The sequence below is a fragment of the Hydractinia symbiolongicarpus genome, chromosome 6 (assembly GCF_029227915.1).
Source record: "Hydractinia symbiolongicarpus strain clone_291-10 chromosome 6, HSymV2.1, whole genome shotgun sequence".
In the NCBI taxonomy this organism is placed as follows: domain Eukaryota; kingdom Metazoa; phylum Cnidaria; class Hydrozoa; order Anthoathecata; family Hydractiniidae; genus Hydractinia; species Hydractinia symbiolongicarpus.
Window position 1 is genome coordinate 22,584,048 of NC_079880.1, and position 24,319 is coordinate 22,608,366.

The 24,319-nt window shown below is 31.1% G+C and overlaps 1 protein-coding gene across 2 annotated transcripts; it reads right to left on the reverse strand.

Annotated features, from left to right (window-relative positions):
- Positions 1-1,226: 1,226 nt before the first annotated feature.
- Positions 1,227-23,332, reverse strand: LOC130647626 (uncharacterized). Of its 2 annotated transcripts, none has more exons than XM_057453560.1 (18): positions 23,252-23,332; positions 10,900-11,061; positions 10,318-10,386; positions 9,779-10,082; positions 9,482-9,639; positions 7,872-9,058; positions 7,268-7,351; positions 6,742-6,910; positions 6,450-6,544; positions 6,269-6,346; positions 5,553-5,650; positions 4,680-4,738; positions 4,331-4,413; positions 3,806-4,003; positions 3,576-3,647; positions 2,841-2,958; positions 2,202-2,408; positions 1,227-2,051 (listed from the first exon to the last, which is right to left on the reverse strand). In XM_057453560.1, exons 2-18 carry the CDS (start codon positions 11,057-11,059, stop codon positions 1,957-1,959), a joined length of 3,234 nt encoding a protein of 1,077 aa, XP_057309543.1. In that variant the 5' UTR covers positions 11,060-11,061; positions 23,252-23,332; the 3' UTR covers positions 1,227-1,956. The 2 variants fall into 2 exon arrangements, with proteins under 2 accessions (XP_057309543.1, XP_057309542.1); XM_057453559.1 differs by lacking the exon at positions 23,252-23,332 and adding an exon at positions 18,527-18,883.
- Positions 23,333-24,319: the final 987 nt, after the last annotated feature.

Below are 24,319 nucleotides of genomic sequence, written 5' to 3' on the forward strand. Positions count from 1 at the left end.
ACGCTTTACTACAGAGAAATACATTCTGCTACGCTCTACTACACGCTACTACACTCTACTACAGGCTACTACAGGCTACTACACTCCACTACAGAGAAATACGCTTTACTACAGAGAAATACATTCTACTACGCTCTACTACACGCTACTACACTCTACTACAAGCTACTACAGGCTACTACACTCTACTACAGAGAAATACGCTTTACTACAGAGAAATACATTCTACTACGCTCTACTACACGCTACTACACTCTACTACAAGCTACTACATGCTACTACACTCTACTACAGAGAAATACGCTTTACTACAGAGAAATACATTCTACTACGCTCTACTACACGCTACTACACTCTACTACAAGCTACTACAGGCTACTACACTCTACTACAGAGAAATACGCTTTACTACAGAGAAATACATTCTACTACGCTCTACTACACGCTACTACACTCTACTACAAGCTACTACACTCTACTACAAGCTACTACAGGCTACTACACTCTACTACAGAAAAATACGCTTTACTACAGAGAAATACATTCTACTACGCTCTACTACACGCTACTACGCTCTACTACACGCTACTACACTCTACTACAGAGAAATACGCTTTACTACAGAGAAATACGCTTTACTACAGAGAAATACATTCTACTACGCTCTACTACGCGCTACTACACTCTACTACAGGCTACTACAGGCTACTACACTCTACTACACGCTACTACACTCTACTACAAGCTACTACAGGCTACTACACTCTACTACAGAGAAATACGCTTTACTACGCTCTACTACACGCTACTACACTCTACTACAGAGAAATTCGCTTTACTACAGAGAAATACGCTCTACTACAGAGAAATACGCTCTACTACACTCTACTACAAGCTACTACACTCTACTACAAGCTACTACAGGCTACTACACTCTGCTACAGAGAAATACGCTTTACTACAAAGAAATACATTCTACTACGCTCTACTACAGGCTACTACACTTGTGCTTTATGGAGAATAGCACATCATTATCTCCACAAGGCTTGGGAACGTACATAAGTCTAACACATGTTGAATACTATATCTCCTTTATATTCAGGAAGTAATACGTGGACGACTTACCAAGAATTCCTGCCGACAATCATACTTAAAATAGTTTCGCAATAACACAAAAGCAGCCATATTGATTATAGTCGAATTTTTGGATAAACAAGACAAAGTGCGGTATGAATAAATTATATTATGAGACCAAAACATCGCGCATATATTATTATATTACTGATGTACAAAAGAAAAAACAGCAACAAAAAATATCAAAACTTTACATACAGAAGTTAAATACAGTATCTACACTAAGCCTTCTGAATAGATTATAAGTTACGCAACGAAGGGTTAACAATAATTTATTAGAAACGTTTAAATTGTCAAAACTTGTCAACGTGTCAGACAACTAGGTCACGTTGTAATGACGTGGAAATTATTTAGATTAACGGATTAAAGTTTTGCTTCTTGAAACTTGTTGTATACAAATGTCTGGTTTCTATCTTGCGTGTACAAGAATTAAAAAAATAAATTAAAAAAAACGAAAAAAAAACGAAAAAAAAACGACAGAACAGGGAGGGGTACAACATGTGTGTGAAAAAAAGATGTTGTCAATTTAAAAAAATTACGTTTCCTTCAATTAAAAATTATAAAATTTGTAGCAAAAACTTTTTCTAATGTTATGGCCAATATAGTTGGCGACGCGTTGGCTTGTACCAGCAAAAAAAAAACGCGACGTGATTTGTTTATTTACAAATGCGATCTATTCTCGACTGACGTCTTTTTTGGAACGACTCGTCTGTCCTGATGTACGTCAAGATTTAAGGTGGATTCGTAACAGATTTCGTATTATGGCGGCTTCACTGCCGGGGGGTGAGGTATTAAAAGGCGTTAAAACTTTACCGCTCTATCTCACCTTTTCACACGGCCTTTTAACACCCATTCAGCGTTGGGGTTTTCTTTCAAAATAGCCGACAAATTTGCATCAGGGTCTAAGCGTCTTTCACCTAAAGAGAACAAGATATGCTTTATGCGCAAGAAAACATGAACCGCAGATTTATTAACGCCCTAATAACGTCCTCCTTCCTTAATAACCACCCTCCTCTTAAATGAAATTCTCCTCCGTACGGTGCTTAAACAGAGAACATACAACTTACCAATATTTCCACCAACTTCACATAGATACAATTCTAAATTCGAATCTTTCTTTTTACTACTTCGATTGATACTCAGTCTACTGTGATCTATCTCATCCTTTTCTTTTTGACTATTCTGCCGTCGCCATTGAAATTTCGCAATGACGTCTGCTGCTGTCGTCACTTCTGATAACTGAATAGCCATACTTTGTTTGTTTAAACTAGGCGCTAAACAAACCAAAAAAAATGGAATCGTAATTGGTATGACGTAAGAAGGAAGGAAAAATTAATGTTCACGACATGAAATTTGCCATTACTTATTTTCACAGCCATAATTTTTTCCGCGCAATTGTTTTCACATTCGCTATAACATATTTTCGCCCTTGTTTTAATACAAAGCTTAATCGCGTAACATAAAAGAATATGGCAATTAAAGATTTTTATAATTAAAATATCAACAATTTTCATACAAATAAAATGGTAAGATCCAGATCAAAATCTATAATGCTTGTAGTAAGTATTTCAAAATACCGTTGCATCCAGGGCGGTTAAAGTTTTTACGTGTGTTTGACCAAATCCGGGAAATCCGCGAAAATTAACACCCGCGAAAATTATCTCTCACAAGACTAATCAATATAATGAAACTTTGAAAAGTCTCACCTTTCACTCGTACGATGTAACTTTCTTCATCCAACTCTTCTCCACTACTTCCTGACGACTTGCCTCGAGGAGTCGTCGTCCCTTCGTTTCGTAAACGCTTTGCAATTATCCTACGTACCTTAAAAATTAAATACAGGAGGGTTACGTTACACTTGACGGTTTCCGTATTTAAAAATAAATTTTTGTAGTAAAAAAAATTGTTCGCGTCGGCAAAATTTTCCCAATGTGGTATGTTACTTGCCTACGTGTTTTGTTAACACCTCGACAATTGGCGAGTGTTGAGGTGAATTAGAAAGGCTGCGGTGACAGATAATTCTTTCACTTAGATTTACACTGCCAAAAACTGAGGATTCAGCAATTTTATCTGACTGAAAAAAGTTAGAACATAAAAGACAAGTTAAAAAAAATCTATTCTAATAATATACAACTCATTTTTTCGTCGAAAAGCAGTTTATCGAGACGATTGTGTGACGACGGATGTACAAAATGACGTCAAACATATCTGACGTGAAAACTGCAGATTAAACTTACGTCTAAGCTTAGAGGAAGAAATACAGAAGGAGAAACAACTCTCTTGATTCTATTGAAACATTGCGCGAGAAAGAATCCATAATAGAAAATTCAATACATTCAAAGCACACAGAAACGAAGTTGTTTCTCCTTCCCTATTCTTTCCTCCAAGGTCTAAGAAAACAACATTATATGTTAAAAGTAGAAACCAAAGATTTTACGTACAGCCTTTGGATCCTTTGTCTTGGCTCCTGCTTCGTATAAATAACGTATTTGACCAACCATAAATGCAGGAATCTAAAAATAACAACAGAGAAGTCAGAGCTATAAAAACATAATTATGCAAGTGCTGTGACGGATAATCAGTTAATAGTGCAACAAGAGTTAATTAGGCAGTCAATTATGCAGCGTATTTCCATAGCTACAGAGAAAAAAGTTCGGATTTAAATACTTACAGTCCATAATATTTCTTGGTATTTTATAAGCATGCGCAGTACGTCTGTCATGCCAGCAGCTTTTTGCGCTTCGTCGATGTTGATTTTGGCGTTGTTTTGAAAGAACAGGTTAGGAGCCATAATCATCGCGACATTACTTAAACCCATTTTGTTTTTCACTTCGTTGTGTGTGATTTTTTGAAGAAATATAAGAAGTAACTGAAAAATAAAATTGACAGACATATTTAAAAGACTGTGAAGGGAGGAAGTTTCCTTTTTAAAGAAACAGGTAATGGAAACGACCTGTTCCAAAAAAAATTAAAATGTATAAAAAAGTGGGGAAACGAAAGAGAAGGCGTACCCCCCTCTTTCATTGCTGCCCATGCTCTGTAATTTATAAGCGAGTCAACAATAAACAAGGAAGAAAATAACATAAGGAACATAACGCAAGGAAGAAAATAACCGCGTTAAAACACAAAAACAGAAATCATATTTTACACAACATAAACAATATGAGTAGAAAATGTAGTGTGAGAGTCTACTTACTTTAAGAGTTTCTTGATGCACCGGGTGTAACAATAATACCAAAAGATTTAAAGCTTGTAACTGAACTTTTCGATTCGGTAAATCTACAAACATTGGCATATTACAATTAAAATGTCTATTTTTAAGTAAGCTGAAATTTGGGGTAAGTTCTCTGAGAAAATATGCATTTCCGGGTATATTCTGTATTATGATTTTTCATCCTGTACAGTTTCTCTTGTCACTCCCTATTCGTGCTATAAAAAGCCAGACAAGCAGAGCAGCCATCTCAATCATATTCACATATTCATATGCTAAAAAAGGCAACATTCAAAATAAGTAAGGAAAGGACTGAGCACTAAGTTGCACTTACTTGCTACAGATGTAAAAGTGTTCTGATACTCATGACTCAAGAGAGGTATGGGTAGGTCTCTAAATAAAAAAATTTGAGATCATGAATAAATTTTATAAAACTTTCTGCAGATTACATCTTTATAAGTATAACGCTTATAAACATAGTCAGGCTCAGATAGAAGGCTTTTTTTAAGCAATACTAATTAAATTCCTCAGCCTTGGTGAATCCTGCTAATGCGTGTTATTTTAATTCGACAGCATTTTAAGGCTTAATTATTAGCCTTGTGTAATTACGCCTTTTCATTGTGGATGTTTTAAATAGAACCATTTTATCTGATCTTTTAAGTTTTTAATTTATTTCTGCAAAAAGCATAGCGTAAACATACTCTTACCCTGTTAGAGTTTTTCGCATAAGTATATCCCAGCCTAATTTTAAATTTTCACTTGCTTACAAAAAAAATGTAAACTGCACCCTTAAACTGCACCCTTAAACTGCACCCTTTATTCCAGTCTTCCAACTCAACTGTCACAAAGAGAGGACTATAGGTAAGATCATTAAGTTCAAAATTCTTCCCTAAATAGCCCTTGGCATTACACTCTCTCTCCTAATTCTACAGCGTGTTACTTTGTAGTGTAGTGATTTATATGTTATGTGGTCAGCCTCGCTAATTAAAAGGGATATACCTTGTCAACTGTCTCCAGACTACAAAGACACTTTCAGAGTGTTTAAAGCTCCCATTTAAGCTACAAAAATCTCTGAAAACTCTGCACAACAAGACAACGTTCTTATGGGGATCGAACCAACGACCATTTGGACATGAGTCGACTGAACAACCCACCTACTTATTTATGACAGAAATGAAATTCTAATTCACACTAGACAATTACCTACCTCAGAAACTGCTTTAAACACGTCGATATATCGCTCACTTTCTTCCCTTCCCAGTTCAGCCCATCCCAATTATTTTTGTCGCATTCTTCGCGAAAAGACTACAAAAAAGAAAAATGGCTGAAAATTCTTAAGAGAAGCACATTGTATAACTTATTCCGCGAAATTGTTGAGGCACAAAATATGAATTTTTAAAATTCGCGGTAATTAAATGCCCATATCAAAGTGTACTGTAAATATTAAGGACGTTTAAAAAGATAAATTAAAAAAATGCAAATTGCAATACAAAGCTTACTTCGTTCTTCCTCTTTCTCCCTTACAGACACGCATGCTTCGTTCTCCCTTTGTTTGAGTGCACGCAAAAAAATGTTATATATTATTCTGCCTAATGTGTTTTCAGGCAAGCTGCAGGGCAGCTAATATTAAAGAATACAAGAAAAACTGGCTATCAATGAACTCTATTCTCAAAATAAAGATAAACTCAAATTTCCTGATTCGATTCGTAAGTCAATTCAGTTCAATCGTGTTAATTAAATTCTTTTTTATAAGTTGTTCATAGGCATTCTGTTAATTACCCTTGCGTTAATTTCGTGATCGTTAATTTTGTGCCTCCTAAATTTCCTGGAATAAGGTATATCACGTGACATTCAGAGTAAACTGCACGCATAACGTAGAAAAATATACAGATTCTGAAAGCAAAGAAGCTGATCTATGTTTACCTTTACACGAGGAGTGGATCCTGGTATTCTTAAAATCCCTTCTTCTTTCAAACCATACTTTTCAAGATAAGCTAGCATCTAAAAAAGTACAAAAAGACATAACAGTTCAGTTTAAAGGAATCTTACGGTATAGTTTACAGAACGAATGATAGGCGAATGAATAATTGACAGAGTCAATTACCTCTCGAAATATCCGTGGAGCTTTTACATCAGGGTCTTTCTTACTTTCTTCCCGTTGGCTTAAAACAGCGAGGGGAACTCCAAACATTCCTTGATCTAAAAAACGAACGAATGGATGAATGAATAAATAAAATATTCAATGAATGAATGAATAAAGATAGGAATCGGTCGAATTTATGCTGCAAAAATTTTGTTGATACAGATTGCAACGTCAAAAAAAAAAAAAAAAAGAGTAAATCGATTTTCTAATTCCCAAATCCTAGTTAAACCACAGATCAAAATGGCTATTGTACCTTTGTATTTTTGCTTTGTTGGACATTTTCTTCTGTTCATTGGAATAGCGTATGCATCAAACAAAGCTGTCAGCTCAAGTAAAGCTAACGATCGCACTTTCACCATGTCTTCATCAGCTAAATCACCAATGTGTGTTTTACCCAGTTCTTCACGTGTTAAAGTAAAATTCTAAAATAAATAAATAAACCACCAACGTTGCTCTGATTTTGAATTTCACCAACATTTTTTCAACTCGTCTAAATTCTCTGAAGTTTTTCTTGATTTTTCAAGGAAATTTACTGAAATATCAAGACTTTTTTAGTTTAGTTGCCAACTGACACACTTAGAATGAAAAATATAAATAAAACTAAAATAACGAATAAGAGATGACTAAACAGAGTGGAACTAGCTTGGAATACAATGTCATGTTTTTGGAATCGAAAAACCATAAGGATGCTTAGTTACTTTTAAGAAAAAGATTAAAATCAAAAATGATTCTTCAAAATATTTCCCCAATTTTTAAAAGAACAGAAGACAATGGCTTACAGGTAAGGGAGGAAAATTTGGTCCTGGTACTGCTTCCATGGCACTGGGTAAATCTTGAGGTGAACCAAGTGATCCATCAACATTCTGAAACGAGAATACACGTCGTATAAACAAATATCTGTGACGAAATGTTTGCATTAATTGAAGTGTTTAAAAATTTCTTATAAGTTTCTTACACAGCAGAATTACGGACTAAGTCTCAAAACGTAGCTGCATGTAAATATTCGAGTTATTGAAAATAAACATATAGTATAGTTAATTTATTATTGAAAGCTTAATTCCAAAAATCATCCCCACGAGCATACGTTTTCACTCTTCTTATATTGGGCCTACACACTTTGAACTTATCAAAGTTTGCTTGTCACTAGTCACAAACACCTAAGTAGGGCATTCAAGGCCTTTTGACTGCACTTGTCAGGAGATGCTGTTTTGACATTCTAAGAAATGGCAAAAGAATTATGAACAGGTTCGTAGTGTCATCCATTGAACGCAGAATCAATTTGAAAGCAAGTTGTACTTAATCCTAATCAAGGTTACTATCAAGTTTGAAGCCAAAGGGTAATACCACCTAATTGTATACAAAGCTGCAAAATTAAATTATTACCAATTTTGCATCCCCATCCAGTCCTGCACCAGGTGACTCATTACGAGGAGCTTCAGTTTCAGCATGACTCCCATTTGTTGTAACTCTTTCCACATGATTATGGGTATTTATCGGTCTTGAAGACTCCACTTTCACATGCACATTTTTTGGTGTCTCTATTTTTTTATCATATATGGTGGAAAAATTTTTGTTATCGGTTACAGAGGGAGAAATTTGAAGATCATCCGAGGAGCCTAAACTGGCTAAACTGGATAAACTTTTGCTATCGTCACTACCAATGCAAGTTCCATTTTCTTTTACAGGTTCTGATAATGGAGCACTGACAGTTTTGTTTAGTTTTAAGTCTATTTGATTATCTGTAACTGGTTTTGGCTTATCTGAACTAGCTCGTTTTGGTGTTTTCCCAGGTTTATTAGGTCTTGATTTATGCTTATGCTTATGCTCCTTTTTATCCCCCTTTTTGGGTGCTTCCCCGTTAGAGGGTGGAACTGCGTCTTTATTAGAATGTCTTTTATCTTTTACTGGTATAATTTGATCTTTTTCAATTATAAGGTCCATTTTATCTTTTTCAATTATAAGGTCTACAGGCTTTTCCTTTGGAGGAGCAGGCAAATTATAATTAGAATGGCTCTTTTTATTTTCACAAATTGGCATATGTAATTGACGAGCATTATTGAAAATATCCCGTTCTTCTTCAGGAGTCCTTTGTGATATACGATTATTATTATTATGTTGCATATTATTGTACGTATTTTCAACTGATGATACATTTATATACTTACTATCTACAATTACCAATCGTTTCTCACCTCCAGGTACGAAATTTTTATTTGGCGTTTCACGTTCTATATGAGTTGCTATAACTGCATTACCTTGAAGGTGATAATTATTAACTAACCCATCACTTGACTGTGTTTTACGGTGTGTTTTTTCCAGAGTGTATTCCTGTGCAGCGCTTTTCTTACGTTGATCATTGTTACTAAAATTTTGAGTCCTTAACCCAGCATCTGTGTGTCTACGAGTAGTAAGAGAATTTGTGTCACTACTTTTATGTAAAGATTTTTCCCGCGCTTCGCCTGTCATGAATATTAAACGACTTTGACTTGACGTACGTTGAACTAAGTTATCTTCTTGAGGATTTGGTTGGTATACTTTAGTCGTTGAAGGTGAGACAGGATTTGGAAAATCTAAATACAGAAAAAAATTTTGAAATTAAATGTTCTTGGGGAAAGAGGGAACATGTTAGGTACTCTAGATTGTTGATCAATGATTAAAGATAAATAAAATCTATCATTGAGAAGAGTAATATTTTAAGCAGAGTGCAATGTATTTACAAAAAACAAGTGTGTGGTGTAATCCACTATTTATTCTCTGAAGGTAACCAGGTTTTAGAAGAAGGCAAACACAGACTTCATGCATACAGAGATGATCTTGATGCATACTGGAAAATAATTTCAAAACATTGAATATCTATACATTCTTTTGGTGGATTGGGGTATTTTATATCACAGAAAACAATATTCTTTATTATATGTTCAAGCTTAGGATAAGTCCTAAAACAATTTCTTTTCTTACATTATAAATAAATAAAAATGTTTATTTAAACCTACCCATACTTTGTGACCTTTTGTATGTTTCTGTCGTTAAATTTGTTGAACTGTAATCAACGGAAGATCTGTTAGATTTGGAAGGTATCCTTAAAGCATCTTTAGATGTGGGTTCCATATCAGTATTCTGCTTATTGCTTTGCCCAGGAACACTTATAAACCTGTAAGAAAAAGTACAGAACCACTTGAGCTGGAAATACAAAGGTAGAATTTGCACCTTAGGAACGTAAAAGAAACTTAGACTTAGGCAGAAGTCTTATCAGCACCATATGGTATATAAGGTTTTATCTGTAGTCCTACCTTTGACCTTTATAATTCTGTCTCCTTTGACTTGATGAGTCATACTCTGAGATTTGTTGGACATTTTGACCAGTTGGGGAAATACTTGGTGAATTACTGGTGTTATTGAAAAGATTTCTCACATCTTTTCGTTTACTTCGATTTGCCTTATCACTTGGATACACAATTTCTTTTTGTGCTTTTCTTTGTCTAATAGCTTCATTAAGTGAGTCTATTCTCCTTCTCACAGCGTTCGCTTGAGCACGAGTTAATGACGCTGCAATAATTTTCATATCATCGTCATTTCGATCAATTTCTGTTCTTGCTAAAAAATTAAGTAACATTACTTAGTCTACTTGTGTTTTCTACTATGTGTTTTTTATTATAGCGATTCTTATCCTAGTATCTTGTTTGTTAGCCCTCTCTGAAACTACATGTGAAACAATTCTTTGCCATCAAGATGGTCTAACAAAATATGATAGTTTTGATGTCTAAGACATCTTGAAAAAACTCTCTTTGCATTCAACAGAAAACAACTCTATAAAACTTGAAGGATATACCTCGAATTTTTTTAGCAATGTTTGTGAATCCAACATCATTTAACCACTGAATCTCACTTTCTGCTTTATCTAAATAATAGTTCTGATTATTAAAAGCATATTACAAATGACAAATTTTCTATAATTTAAATTCAATATCCAAAATCTATTTTAAACTTTCAGTATAGATGTCACAAATGACCAGGACAGGTTAACTTACACACAAAGATTAAAAACATTAAAATTGTTAATCTTAAAAGTCTTTTGCATAATGAAGTTAAAATGCTTTTTCAGCAAGAAAACATTTAACATTTAAACATAAATCCTTTTTCAAAATTAGATTTGTCTAAATATTATAAAGAAAGATGTCAGAAGTTTGAGCTGTTTTTCCTATGAATGTTTGAGTTCTTTGAAATATCAAAATTCTTTTATAAAAAATAATTTCATGGAAGCATCCACACGATAGCTTGTGATACACCACTCGGTTTATCAGATTTTTGCCTGTCATAAATATACTTGGCATGGCCATGTTGTGTATTATTTGAAATTATATTCGTGTTTTTTTATATTTGAAATTATAAAAAAACACGAATAAGCATTTACCTTCTTTTTTGTTGGCTCCGTCCTCACAATCTGGCTGTACTTGTTGTACCTGCGGGTTACTCTGCTCAATGGACCTATATTCATCCCAAAAGATCCCGTATCCACCACTATCTGGAGAAGTTGGTTTTGGTTTATTACGAACACCATGGTTGTTGTTCATTTCTAGAGTAAAAAAAAAAATAAATGTCTGATACTTTAGTTTTTAATTTAGTACTTATGGCTAGGAGTTAAAAAAATATTAATAAAATAAAAACAAAACGTTTTAATTTACTGATAAGAATAAAGTGTATTCAATGAAGTTTTTATACTTTTTTTGATAAGCTAAAGTTATGAATAACGTTTTTTAAATCTCATTTTCAATAAGATAAAGCTCAAGTTTTTAAATTAAGAATTTCAAAGTGTATTTTATGTTATTTTTGATTTAATTATTTGTTCCAGCAAATTAAAATACATCCAGGGATAATTTTCGTAAAACACAAGTATCAAAACACTGCAAGTAAATGATTTTTAGTTAGATGCCTTTATTTATAAAAGAACCCAATTTCTGTTAGGTATGTCTATGTCCATAGTGAGTTTCCTGCTCAAAATTGTGACAGATAATACAGTTTGTATTCACACACCCAATGCATAATTGCAAAAACGAAAATTGACCTTATCATGTACACAATATTATTGTGGTTATGTCTTCAATTCTTTTGTGAATGTTTAACAGAAACACTTTGTATTTACTCTCAGCCTTTTTATTAGTTCTTAAATTCCTTATTTTGTATATAATAATATGTATATAATATGTATCTAAACAGCATTATGCTACCTTATTAGTAATATTTTCTTCCAACAAATAGACACTTTAATTCTATTAATTTTCAGAAATCGTAATTGAGTTTGTATCAACTCTCATGGAAATGTCATTTTACACAACTTCCAAACTTTTAATGGAAGTCAACTTTTTTATCTATCTAGCTATCTACAAAACTGTTTCGAGTACCTTACAAGATGTTTAAAATGTCACATCATAAAAATGTTAACCAGTTCATCTATTAATACCATTACTTTAAAAAAGCATTGAGATTCCTACACAGACATGCTAAAAAAATCTTCTTATATTTGATCTGATTTTAATACGTAATCAGAAGTTGTTAAGTGCAAATGTAAATATTATTTTTTCATACAAACATGCCTGGTCAGAGTTTAAAATATAAATAACACAAGTAAATTCTTTGTGTTGTGAGGCATCAACAGTTAAGGTTATAAATAATGTATAATTATAAACAGAAAACGGTTAACTTTTAGTCCTCTAAGAAAAACCTGAAAAAAAAAATAAATAAAAGTGTTGTTGATAGTAAAGTCAAATAATGTTAATCTCCAAACAGTTTTTATTTATTTGTCTGTTCATATATTATCATCTTCTCAAAAAAAAAAAAAAAAAAAATGGCGAAAGTCACACTTTTCAGATGATTTATGTGAGGACAAAGTTTCAATTGACGTAAAATAGAAATAAAATCATGACGAAATATCAATAACACAAGTGAAAAGTTTTGTAAAAAAAAAACAAGACAAAATACATTAGATAACAGCTGCCAATTGCTACAATAAAAAAATCCATATAATATTTTCATTTTAACGCTCTTGCTTTGTCTCTCATAGCTGATATGTCAAAACAAATCCTGCTAATTATACATCTCATGACCGTTAACAATTTTTCAGAAAATAAAACAGAAATTTGCTAAATCAACAAAATTTAACTATATCTATATAAATTATCTATATTTTGATATTCTAAAATTTAATGAACACTGCATTCATCTACACAGCTCTACAAGGAACAAAAAAGATTTGACAAAATTAGTTACCATATGACAGCTGATTTTCCAAGTAACACAAATGACGCAACTTTTGTCCTTATAAAAAACCTTATTATTCAAAGCAATTATTAGAATGTTATATTATTATGTTTTAAAAAACTTTTAATTTTAACAATTTCATAGAATACTAACTAATTATAAAAAAACTTATCACTTTTTTTTACTCCAAATTACTTAATTTGGAGTTATCTTTAGAGACTTCCCAGAGTACCAACAATCTTGATATTCTTAAAAAGACAAACTGATACCTTTATGCATTCTAAACTTTTTTTTACAAAAACGTATGATACTTCTTTTAACATGGCTTTAACATTATTTATATTAACCACAGCACCTCTTAAACCACACCACAAAGAAGCATTAAAAAACAGAGAGCTCACAATAACCAAAACAGATTTAAACAGTGCTTTTTTAGTTGCACAAAAAACGAAAATAAAATATATACATCTGCAGATACCTGCCATTAAAACGAAAAAAAGAAAAGAAAACACGCACTAGTTATGCGTATGTTTATCTTTTTCTTGCTTTGTTTAAAGACATTCCTTACTCCTAATGCATAACCCAGCAATGTTAAAAGAAAAAAGAAAAAAAGGTTTTTATTGTAGGGTGTTATTTTTTTTTTTCTGTCATAACATGCTAATCAATAAAACGACGAATGGGTTACCATGTAAACAGATCAAGATTTAATTTATCGCCTAGCTGCTAGTACAATAGAGATTTCATTCTAGATTGTGATGACTAGAAATTGCTAAGAGAACAAATGTAGGCACTCTGTAAACAAAAACTTTTATTAAACAACTTTTTACGTTTGAAACATATATACAAAGTATGCTTAAGTAATAATTTTATTACTAAAAAAAAGCACAACATAGATGGAAAAGTTAAACTTTTTTATCCTGAAAACAAGCATTTACCATTCCCATTCCTGTTTAAAAAATACTTTGAAAAACATAGATATTAGAGTTTCGTAGGGCATTCTCTAAATTATACAACTTTAATTTAAGTATCACATTAACATAAAGTATAGATGCTAAGTTATACAAAATGTCCAAACTAACTGAATACCTCACACTACATTAATACTGTGCCATGAATTAAAAATGTCAAAGACTTTTCCACATGACATTTCAAAACATGGCAGTGATGACCTTTCAAACCTTAAAAAATCTTGTTTGCCCCCAGACACACAGTCTGTATGTTTAAAAATCTTAATCAACGAATAAAAGAAAAAGTGGAAAAAAGTGATTATTTACTAATACAAGATTTTTAATAAAAAATGCAACAAATAAAACGGAAAAATATTCTTTAGTTACATCATCGACTAATTTATTTAAGGAATTGCTAGGCAGACTTTATTAAAACAACAACAAAAAGCACAAGATAAAAATAACATCAAGGAAATTCCTAAAGACCAGCAAGAAACATACTGTTGGTTGCAAGTTTGAAATTCTAAAATAAAAATTGTGTTATACAAATGTATAGCATCAGAGTTAATGTCTTACAAAACAACTAAAAGGACACTAACAGACTTTTAGAAACGTAAACAAATAAATCTCTCTTGTGTAAGTGCCCTTCTATCAAAAAAGATTATAAAACAAGTGCCTGACTGACAAAATTTTTAGACAGAGAACAAATTTGACACTTAAATTCTTTAAACTTGAGCTTGCTTTACCATATCAGTGCGGCGACACATTTTAGGTATATTTAGGAGATTTCAGGCCACATTTTTAAAAAATGGATGGAGGAGGAATCTATATCCAAATTTCAAGTTATAGGAAATTTAAAGAGGTGTGGCCACTTTGACTATAGTCTATTGTGCAGGGTGTAATCCAAAATTCTGACTAATAGCCGTTTGAGTCCCATTGGAAATTTGGTATACAGCCTACTGTAGGAGAAAATTGAGCTTTCATGTCAAGTCAAGATAACAATGCATTATATTCTTGCTGAATTGGGATATTCGAGTTGAAAATGCAATTGGAATGAGCCTTATAACAGCTACTGAAAACCCCTGGATTACAACCTATTGTGGTGGAACTGTCAAAAAGAAAAGAAATGCAATCTCAGTATAGATACAGATATGATTTCTTATTGACGAGATATGGAGGTAATCTTTTATTGAATTAACAAGCACACAACAATGTATATAATTTAATAGTGAATAGTTAAATTAAATGCTCCAAAGAAAAGTACACTTCAAGCAATGAAATTAAAAACATAACTCCATAGTACGTGAAAAGCTGATCTAGATGATACAAAACATTTTATATAGATTATAGAATGAAATGGAGGGGGATAATTCGGTAAGAAAGTGTAGAGACTTGATAGTTCCTGGGGCACAACCCAGAGGCAGACCAAGAAAGACTTGGCAGGAGGTTATAAGGACAGACTTTATACAGAGGAAGTTGAGTTTACATACTGCAGTCTAGATCAGATTGGAAGAAGTTCAATAATATACCCCGTCCAACCCATGCTAGCATGGAAAACGGACAATAAGCCGAGAATGATGATGATGATAGTTATAGATGTATTAGAATTAAAATAGAGGTAGAAAATTGCCACTTTGAGCACATATACTAATGTTAATTCAAAGTTGGTTCTAGTAACCATACAGGATGTTTTTTCTTTATTTGGTGATAATTATTATCAATTTATTCTCAAATATTAGAAGATTTAAACGATGACAGTAACTCTTATTATTACATACCAATTAAATACTCAAGAATATTATTGACTTTATTATGCAATGTTAATAACACTATGGTCTTTTAATCCGTAAATCTTACATAGCTTCTTCAGTATTTTATTTTTAAAAACAACAAACACTTGTCTGGTTTATTTCATACACAAACTTTACAAGCTTTCTTTCAGTGATTTTGATTCCCATCAAAACATTTTCTAAACACACTAAGAAGTCCCTCAAATACATAACCAAATATTATACACATATTGAGACAAGTTGTATATATTATGACTTGAATAAATTATATTAAAGTACCCATAGTCAGTGAGCCAAAGATGGTAGCAGGTAAAATCAAAAATTTGATTTGATAAAAAAACAAAGATAATGTGAAAGGTTGTAAATATACTATATTACCCAACTTTTCCCTCTGTCAGCCAAAGTATACCAAGTTCTTGAGTTAAAAACCAGGAGTCTTTTAATTCAAAACACCATTGTAATAACTCCTGTTCAACCCTAAGGACATGGTTTGTAAACCAAAGTATACCAAGTTTCTTCCTAGCTGCTATCAGTAATAAAAAAAATGTTGACAACCGACTGCCAATTTTGAAGTCCCTTCTCACAAATAGTAATTTCAGCTGTTTCTATCGTAAATTTATACACTTTGAACTTGTCGGCTATACTTTGAACTGGAGATTTTAATTTAGCATAAAATTCGCATCCAGATACATTTAGACAAGTTGCATATTATGACGTGAATAAATTATATTAAAGTAAAGATGGTAGCAGTAATAGTAAAAAAAAAGGTTGATTTGATGAAAAAAAGAAGATAAAATACAAGGATTGTATTTTATTATATTACCCAACTTTTATCTCTGTCAACTAATGTATACCAAATTCCGGATTTAAAAACAAGAAGTCTAATAATCCAAAACATGAAATTGCACCTATAATCAGAGTAATGTCCAACAAAAAACTCTAGGGACATGATTTGTAAACCTAAGTATACCAAGTTTCTTTCTAGCTGCTATTAGTAAGAAAAAATGTTAGCAACTGAGTGCAAATTTTGAAGTCCCACAAGTAATAATTTCACGGTTTCTATATTATACTTAAACAAGTTGTACTTGCCAATGTTTACAGAGGAATATTCCGTAATTCCGGCATGTTAGAAAGTGTGACCAGCACATTCTTAATGCTGCTTATCATATCTAAGTATATAGAAGTTGCATTTTCCAAGCCTTCCATTTGAGGAATATTAGCGAGATAATGGTTTTGGCAAGTTTGAAAAATAGTAAAAAACTGCTGTTATGCCAATTTTTTTTGTTTTAGCTTTGACTAACGTAGCTACAACTTTTTATGTCACTTTTATAGTTCTTTATTTTTATTTCTATTTTTTATATTAAAATTTTGTTAGAACTTTATCACTATTTTTAGCTACCTCTAGGGACCAAAGAGGTATTTTCATTATATGTTTTTGAATTACCCTGCACCATTTTTATCTTTAGCTACCGTAATTTTATATTCTGGTTAACAGTGAAAGCATAGCTAGCCAGAAAACAAGCCACATTACTCTTGGATTGCCTTTTACAGAATGTGCGAGGTAGACTTTTAGTGTATTGTTTGTGGTCACACTTCTTGTGTCGAATTGAGTATCTAGTGAAAACTAGTATCACCAAAGCTTGGGCTACAACAGTATATTGTATGTGTGACATTTTGATACGCAATTCATATTATCTTTTATACACGGATAGTCACATGATGGTCTATATTACTTTTTTATGTGTTGTGGAATATGAAAATGCGTCAGCTTAATCAACAATAGGCGTAAAAAAAAATAATAAGCTAATTTTGCCAGACATTCTCGACAATTGATTGCATCTGTTTCTTTGCTATTTGGTCAAAATGCCTAAATTTGAACTCAAGTAGAAGTATATCTAATACAAATCTGTTTTTTATGCTAATTCCTTTACATTGTTCTAAAAGTATCCCATAACAACTTCCAAGTCAATAATTATTTTTGTGCTCAATTTATTGCACCCATGATATGACTACTACGGTTTAAACTGATGGAATTTTTGTCTGTCTTTTATCCATTCTGCTTGACTTATGTTTGAAAAAACGTATTTCATAGAAAAAGCAATAACAACCCAAAATGGTGCTCAAAGACATTTATTCTACATATGACGTGTGTCAACTATTTTTTCATGTAATGTTGCGTTTAATAGGGTTAATAATTCAAGAATTACTTCTAAAAAGACTAAAAAGTTTTTGTTAGTGTCTCAAGTGACTTAATTATGCAAAACCTGAGAAATAGCTAGGTAACAGAATTTTAAAAAGTTTTATATAAAAAGAAAATGTTTAATATGGACCTAAGCTGTAGTTGTTGTCTTATAAACTGAATTATTAAGTTGAAAATCAGCATTACGTTTTATAGTCCCTTAAATAATACGAAAGCTAAAAAATTGGCCTTAGTTTTCTTAATCTGATTAAGTACTGCATCTAAATATGATTATTGTTTATTTGCCATTCTTGCTGTTAAAAAACCAATTTCAAGCTCACCTTTAGTCAGGTGTAAAATGCAGACTTTTTACACTACGGCTACGTTTTACCAGTCCACCTTTATTTGTCCTTAACCATAGTTTTAATTGCTGGTACCTTTTATATTCTATTTGTTTATAGTTTTATATTCCATTTGTTTATCCCAATAATAATAATAATTTAAATTATAACTAATTGGTGAAAACTAACGAACCAGTACCTAATTAAATATCTGGAAGACTCGAAGAGAGAAAACGATTAGAGTGAATTATTTAAAACATATTTCAAGAGTCCTGTCCTGCTTAGGATGTGCTTATCTCGAACCATATCTTATTAATCCCCATAGTATATTCTAAGGACTTTAAATCAAAGTGAAAAAATCAGTAAAGCTTGATGCATAAATATGTATTTATGCTTTTAATGTAAAGTATCATTAAAAACAAAAGACACTGCCAATGCAGAAATTTAAGCAGGAGCCTGGTGGTTACACTGATTTTTACGTTAACCAATCTCAACCTAAAGAAAATTAGATTTTTTATTTTACTACCTTCATTGTCGTTTTCATGCTCCAAAACATTCAACATCTTTAACATATCCCAATATAGTTTCTCTTGTTCGTATGGCTTTAATTTAAAACCAACCATCCGAAACAACAACATTGTATCAGTCTCGAGTAATAAATACATTATTTTATCTGTTGTTGCTAAAGCTCTTTCTTGTGCAATGCCGATTTCATCGACAAATCACACCAAGTCATTCTCTTTTTAAATACTTGCAACTGTTCACTTTTTAATCTTTATTCTGTAACATGTTATAAAAACGTTCCAACCAGTGATACTCTGTTTTTGTACCAAATAACTATTAAGCATATAACTGGCCTGATAACAAGAAACATAAACTTTTGTATTTTTGTATCAACAAAATCTCACTGCAAAAGGATAATTTTTTAAGTCAACAAAAATCTTACTAATTTTTATGATCAGACAAAACAGAGACAACTAAACAAACTTTTTTCTATTATTCATAAAACATAAAATTTTATTGAGGAAATTTGAACTTCTCTATTTCCAACTTCCTATTTCCTTCACATATTGCAAGAAAATTGTGTTTATCAGAGAAAACTTACAAAACATAACACACTTCAATACAAGCCTTGTAAAAACATAAACAAAACAAAAAAACAGAACAAAACCACAGTTTATCTGCCATTTTGAAAAATATAGTATTTACAACAATATAAACAAATAAAAAAAACAACTTTTATTTGTCTTTTAAACATAAACTGCCAATAATCTTTAAATATTTTCTTTTTTAATGTAAACTTTTTGCACTCCTTAGCAGTATCAATAGCAGTATTTTTTATTATTATACATATAAGTCATTACAAACTATAAAACTTTCCAACAACTTTTTAGAAGAACAATCATTAAACAGTTAGCAATAAGAAAGCTTTTTAACACTTTAATTCAAACAAACAAATAATTTGATACAAAGCTCATTCCTCTTCAAATAACACAACAGGTATAAGAATGTTTATTAAGAAAAACCTCCCAGGAGAAGAGCATTAATAAAGGAACACAGAAAATGAGAGTGATTATGCAACAATGTATCAAAGCCACTAATGAAAGACTATGTTAATTTGACAATAACGACTTTCATGCACGCAGGTAAATTCATAAAGTTTTGCTCTGTTATGGTATCAAACAAAAACACAACATCAGCAGAAACATAAAATTCCTCAATCTTTTTTCATAACAAAAATGTCTATGACATCACAATTCCAGATTAGGTTTAGTTTTTTATACTTTAGCTGGTCATCAGATAAAACATATGCAGCAAAGTTAAACTGAAGAAATCTTCATAGCTGATGATGATACAACTCATACATTGTATATACAAAAAAAACATTAAAAAGAACATCGGCGTAAAAACTCACAAAATTTAAATTAGTTTATCACAGAGAACATCTGTTTAATAAGAGTTTAAAAACTTTACATGTTTTAATTTCACACAGAAGAACCTGGTATTAAACCTTGATACAGACCTATATCAAGAGAGGTTGTTATGGGTTAATATATTATTACGAATCAAGGCTTACATTAACATGATTTGAATTTTAGGATTAAAATTTTATTCAAAATAAAGTCCAAAATTTATTACAGTACAAATTTGTCATTGCTTTTTTATTATACCTACAAAACACAAGTTTTAATGTTTGATTCAAGACTATTTATGGCTATTGGTTAAAAAACATAGATAATAAATATATATACTTTTATATTAATATCGCATCTTTCTGCTTAAGCTTGAAACTTGAAATCTGACATTCATTTCAAGGAAATTTAAAAGAATCAAGAAATTGTGCTATTTAACTGAAGCCTAAAAAGATCCAACAGAATAAGTCATCAGTAATTTGGTGTTAATTAATTCAGAGTTAAAAAAACAAACAGAATAGAATATTATAAGTGAAAACATAAAATGTTATCATTAGAGAGGGTTTTAACTTGCAGTAAATTAAAATTTTCTTAATCTTTCAAATTTGTGTCATGATAACTTCTTTTGAGTGTCTGTCAAGATGTCACATGTAAAACAAAGCACAAGTTAAATACAATGAACAATCAAATATTTTTACATAAGATTCTTTCAGAAACAAGAGATTATAACATCTAGGGTGTATTCTACCATTCTTAGTAGCAAATTAAAATCTCTCCTAAATTTCCTAAATTCAATGGGGAAGCTAACTATATTTTTTCACTAAAATTTAGGACTTAACCCACTTCATACAAGTTTCACTAAAGACCAAAATTAAATTAATATTTGAAACCACCTTTACAAAATTCCAATTAGGGATTTAACAGTCTGTATTTTAGATTTCTAGATTTCACCCTGACAATGTAAATATTGTCAGGTGTGAATTGTATAATTAATTTCACATTCCTGTAAAATAAGATGTATCTAACACAAATTGTTAGAGGGAATATGTATAAAAGAAAAAAACAAAAAACAATAATAAAAACTGATTGCATTACAATTAAGCAAATTAAAATGATTTCTTTCGGAATATAAACATTGGCAAATTTACAAGTTTAAGTGAGGTATAAAAGCCATTAATATGCCGCACCTAACTAGCAAGAAAAATTGACATTAATTGGAGGATGTATGTCAGTGACCACACATACAGGAGTCTTATCTTAAATATGTTCAAAAACGATGCAAAAAAATCTTTGCTTCCAGTTTAATATTTAATTCTGGGGCATAAGAAACATTTTATCAATGAAATGTCTAGTGTTTAAGTCGATTGATAATGGCTATCAACAATGCTGTTGTAATTGCCTTACATTTTGTGTCAAGAAAAACAAAAATAAATGCAATTATTTGCTTGTATTATTTATTTAATCTTGCTGTAAAATACAGAGAAAAGAGCTAGTCAAAAGTTGTTCTTTCTAAGGTTTTTAACTATCACTTCTTGTCTAGTAGAAAGAAGTATTGGAAAATTTAATCTCAAACTTAACAAGTGTTAGTATGAAACAAGAAAAATTGAAAAAGCTGAAAAAATTTTATATCCTTTTTACCAGTTAAAACACATAGTATTATATATATCATTAAAAAAGTTTTAAATTATTTTTCATATGCTGTTATTCATGCTAGTAGTAAAATTTTATAAAAGCATAAAATATGCCTGTTCAAATTAATTAGACTCAGTCATACAAATTTGTTAGTTTCCTTGAATGTATACATTGTTGGACCCCGGGTTTGGGAGCTTTGACTTACTAAAATTTAGCAAAAATGGGGAGAGGGGTGAGAATTTCCCAGTAAAAAGGGTGGGTTGATCAATAAAGGGGGGGTTGTAAAAAGGGTGAGGTTACTTAAACTACCCACTTCAAGTAAGACAGATCATTTAATAAAACCTTGAAACAGTAATTGCTCAATTAAAATAGGGGGTTCTTACCCCTCTGTCAACTATGGTATACCCTGAACAATGTTTTACCAGAAACCAATATATATATATTAAAAAACCAAAAAAAAACACGCAATTTGTGAGTTAGTAACTAATAAAAGTACTTTTATGAAAACTGCTTACAGCAATTCTGGTAAATGTTTTAGGTTACCTTCCCAAAGCTTACAATGGCCCACAAAACATTTTTTCAGTAATAATAGGTTATCCAGCTCATTCTTTTGGTGCATTGTAATGTAATGCGTAACAAAGCTAAGGAATTCTTAATTGAAAAATTTTAATAACAAAATATTTAAATATGTATAAAATATAAAAAGGTCAATTTATAAAGAATTAAAAAAATGTTTAACATTCTTTGAAAAAACAGGTAAACATAATTGAGAGAATGAGTTGAGTATTGCCACAAAACCGTTATCACGTCTTTTTTTATAACAACTCAAAACATTAAAAAGTAAGTATAATATCATACCACACTGGACGAGATGAAAATACATTCTCTTTTCAAGTTCTCTTCATGAAAAACAAAACACGCTATGTGAAAATCTGAAAGGTTTTTCTTCACGCTAAAACTACTTCACACATAGTTTCATATTTGAAAATATCAGCCTTTCTTTTTTAATAACTAATAACAAATTAACTCATTTGTAACAATAGCACAATTCCTAACGAGCAAAGTTGATGAGCAAACTTCCTTCCTGCTTGACATTATCCTTAATGGCTGAAGTTAAAAACGTTATAATGAAGACATTATTATGATTATTACAGTGACTTATCATTTTACCTTTTTTGAGGCTAATGACAATCTGAGAACGTATTTTTTAAGGTGTTATAAATTTTATTTCACTCTATCATGTGCTTTCACTTTTTAGATGTTTATATAATTTCCAGAAAAGCACAAAACAGAAGTTTGGGAGAAAAAGCGTTCTTATTTTAGGCCACAGAAAAAAAAAATGTCTGAAATTAATTTCTTTTATAACTCGGAACTTTAATTTGTATAATCATTCGACTGCTTCAAATCTGTTTTGTTTTGATCTATGTTTTGTTTTGTGTTTATTATTATGTTTTAATTCTAATTAAATTTATATTTTTTTGCATGTATATATACATTTAATTTTTCTGCATTTCAGCATTGAGAACCATTGTGAATCTATGCCGGCTTGAAATGTATGTCAAGTAATAATAATAAAATTCAATTATTAAAACATACTAGAGGTACCAAGCTTAATTTGTTATAACTTACTTAATCCCCTAGTCGTGTAGTGTTATGTTTTTAGCAACATGATTTTAAGGATTCTTTTATGTGGTTTAAGAAAGTACCTTTACTCTTGTTACCATCAGCTTTACATTCTTTCTTTCTTTGTTCTTCCTCTTTTCTTTAAATTTTAATTCCACTAAAAAAAAATAAGAAAAAAAGTTCCAGTACAGTTTGTATCCATATTAAGAAGATATCAATAAAATTCTACATTAGGAAAACTTAAATTATTGGCAATGAAAACGAAACATCTAACCACTTCAATATATACAATATATACATTTGTAAGACATTTAACAAGCATAAAAACTAATACTGTTTTTAAGTAAATAGAATTATCAGTGTCAGTGGATTTGATTACTTAAAATGACAGACACTGCTGCTAGTTTTTGCTATTTATTAATACTAAGATGGTAATCTTATAGCCTCTATTATCTGTTGATGACTTATACTTACTTATAATTTCTTTGTGGTGGTATAATTACAAGTTTGAATATAAGCATGCGACAGCTAATTTATAACATTAATGTATGAGTGTATGAAACTAAATACATTATTTAAATTAAACAGACAAAAAAATGAGATTTATCCAGGAAAAGCCTATTTTGCAAGACTAAGAAAACCACATTAATCATGTTTGCGAAAAGTTAAGAGAGAAACTACAATATCGGTCAAAAAGTTATTCGAATAAATGCTTAATTTCAAAAATCATAGCCACAAGAAATGATTTACTACATTTTCATATTAGATCGACACACTCTAAACTTTTTAAAGTTCGCTGTAATAATAACAGGATTGCAGCGTCTTTCATTAAAATGAATTAGTTGGTTTTTTCCTTGGAATTCTCAAATTAGTAAAAATAATTTTCAAGAGGAAATTTAGTGCCATTTAGTAAGTATATATGTAACTTATAGGATGGTGGTGGACTTTCTTGGTGGTGAGGAGCCCTGGGGGAGAAGTAAAACTGTGATTAGAGATATGCAAAAGTATTAAAACATAAGAAAGAAATATTTTTCATCATGAAATAAAGTTCTGAGTTAGGGTAAGGGTAATGGTTTGTGACAAAGGTAACCCTTACCCAATGGTGTATGCTGCAAGTAAAACATATTGATTGAAGTTTCAAGAAGTACAAG

What these genes read in the sequence shown, in the direction of transcription:
- LOC130647626 (XM_057453559.1), bottom strand. Translation starts at nt 18,665, where the DNA reads ATGTATTTATTACTCGAGACTGATACAATGTTGTTGTTTCGGATGGTT. An exon ending in CAGAATTATAAAGGTCAAAG is followed by an intron (nt 9,640 to 9,778) that starts GTAGGACTACAG and finishes TTTTTCTTACAG; the next exon opens with GTTTATAAGTGTTCCTGGGC. An exon ending in GATCCACTCCTCGTGTAAAG is followed by an intron (nt 5,651 to 6,268) that starts GTAAACATAGAT and finishes TCTTTTTTGTAG; the next exon opens with TCTTTTCGCGAAGAATGCGA.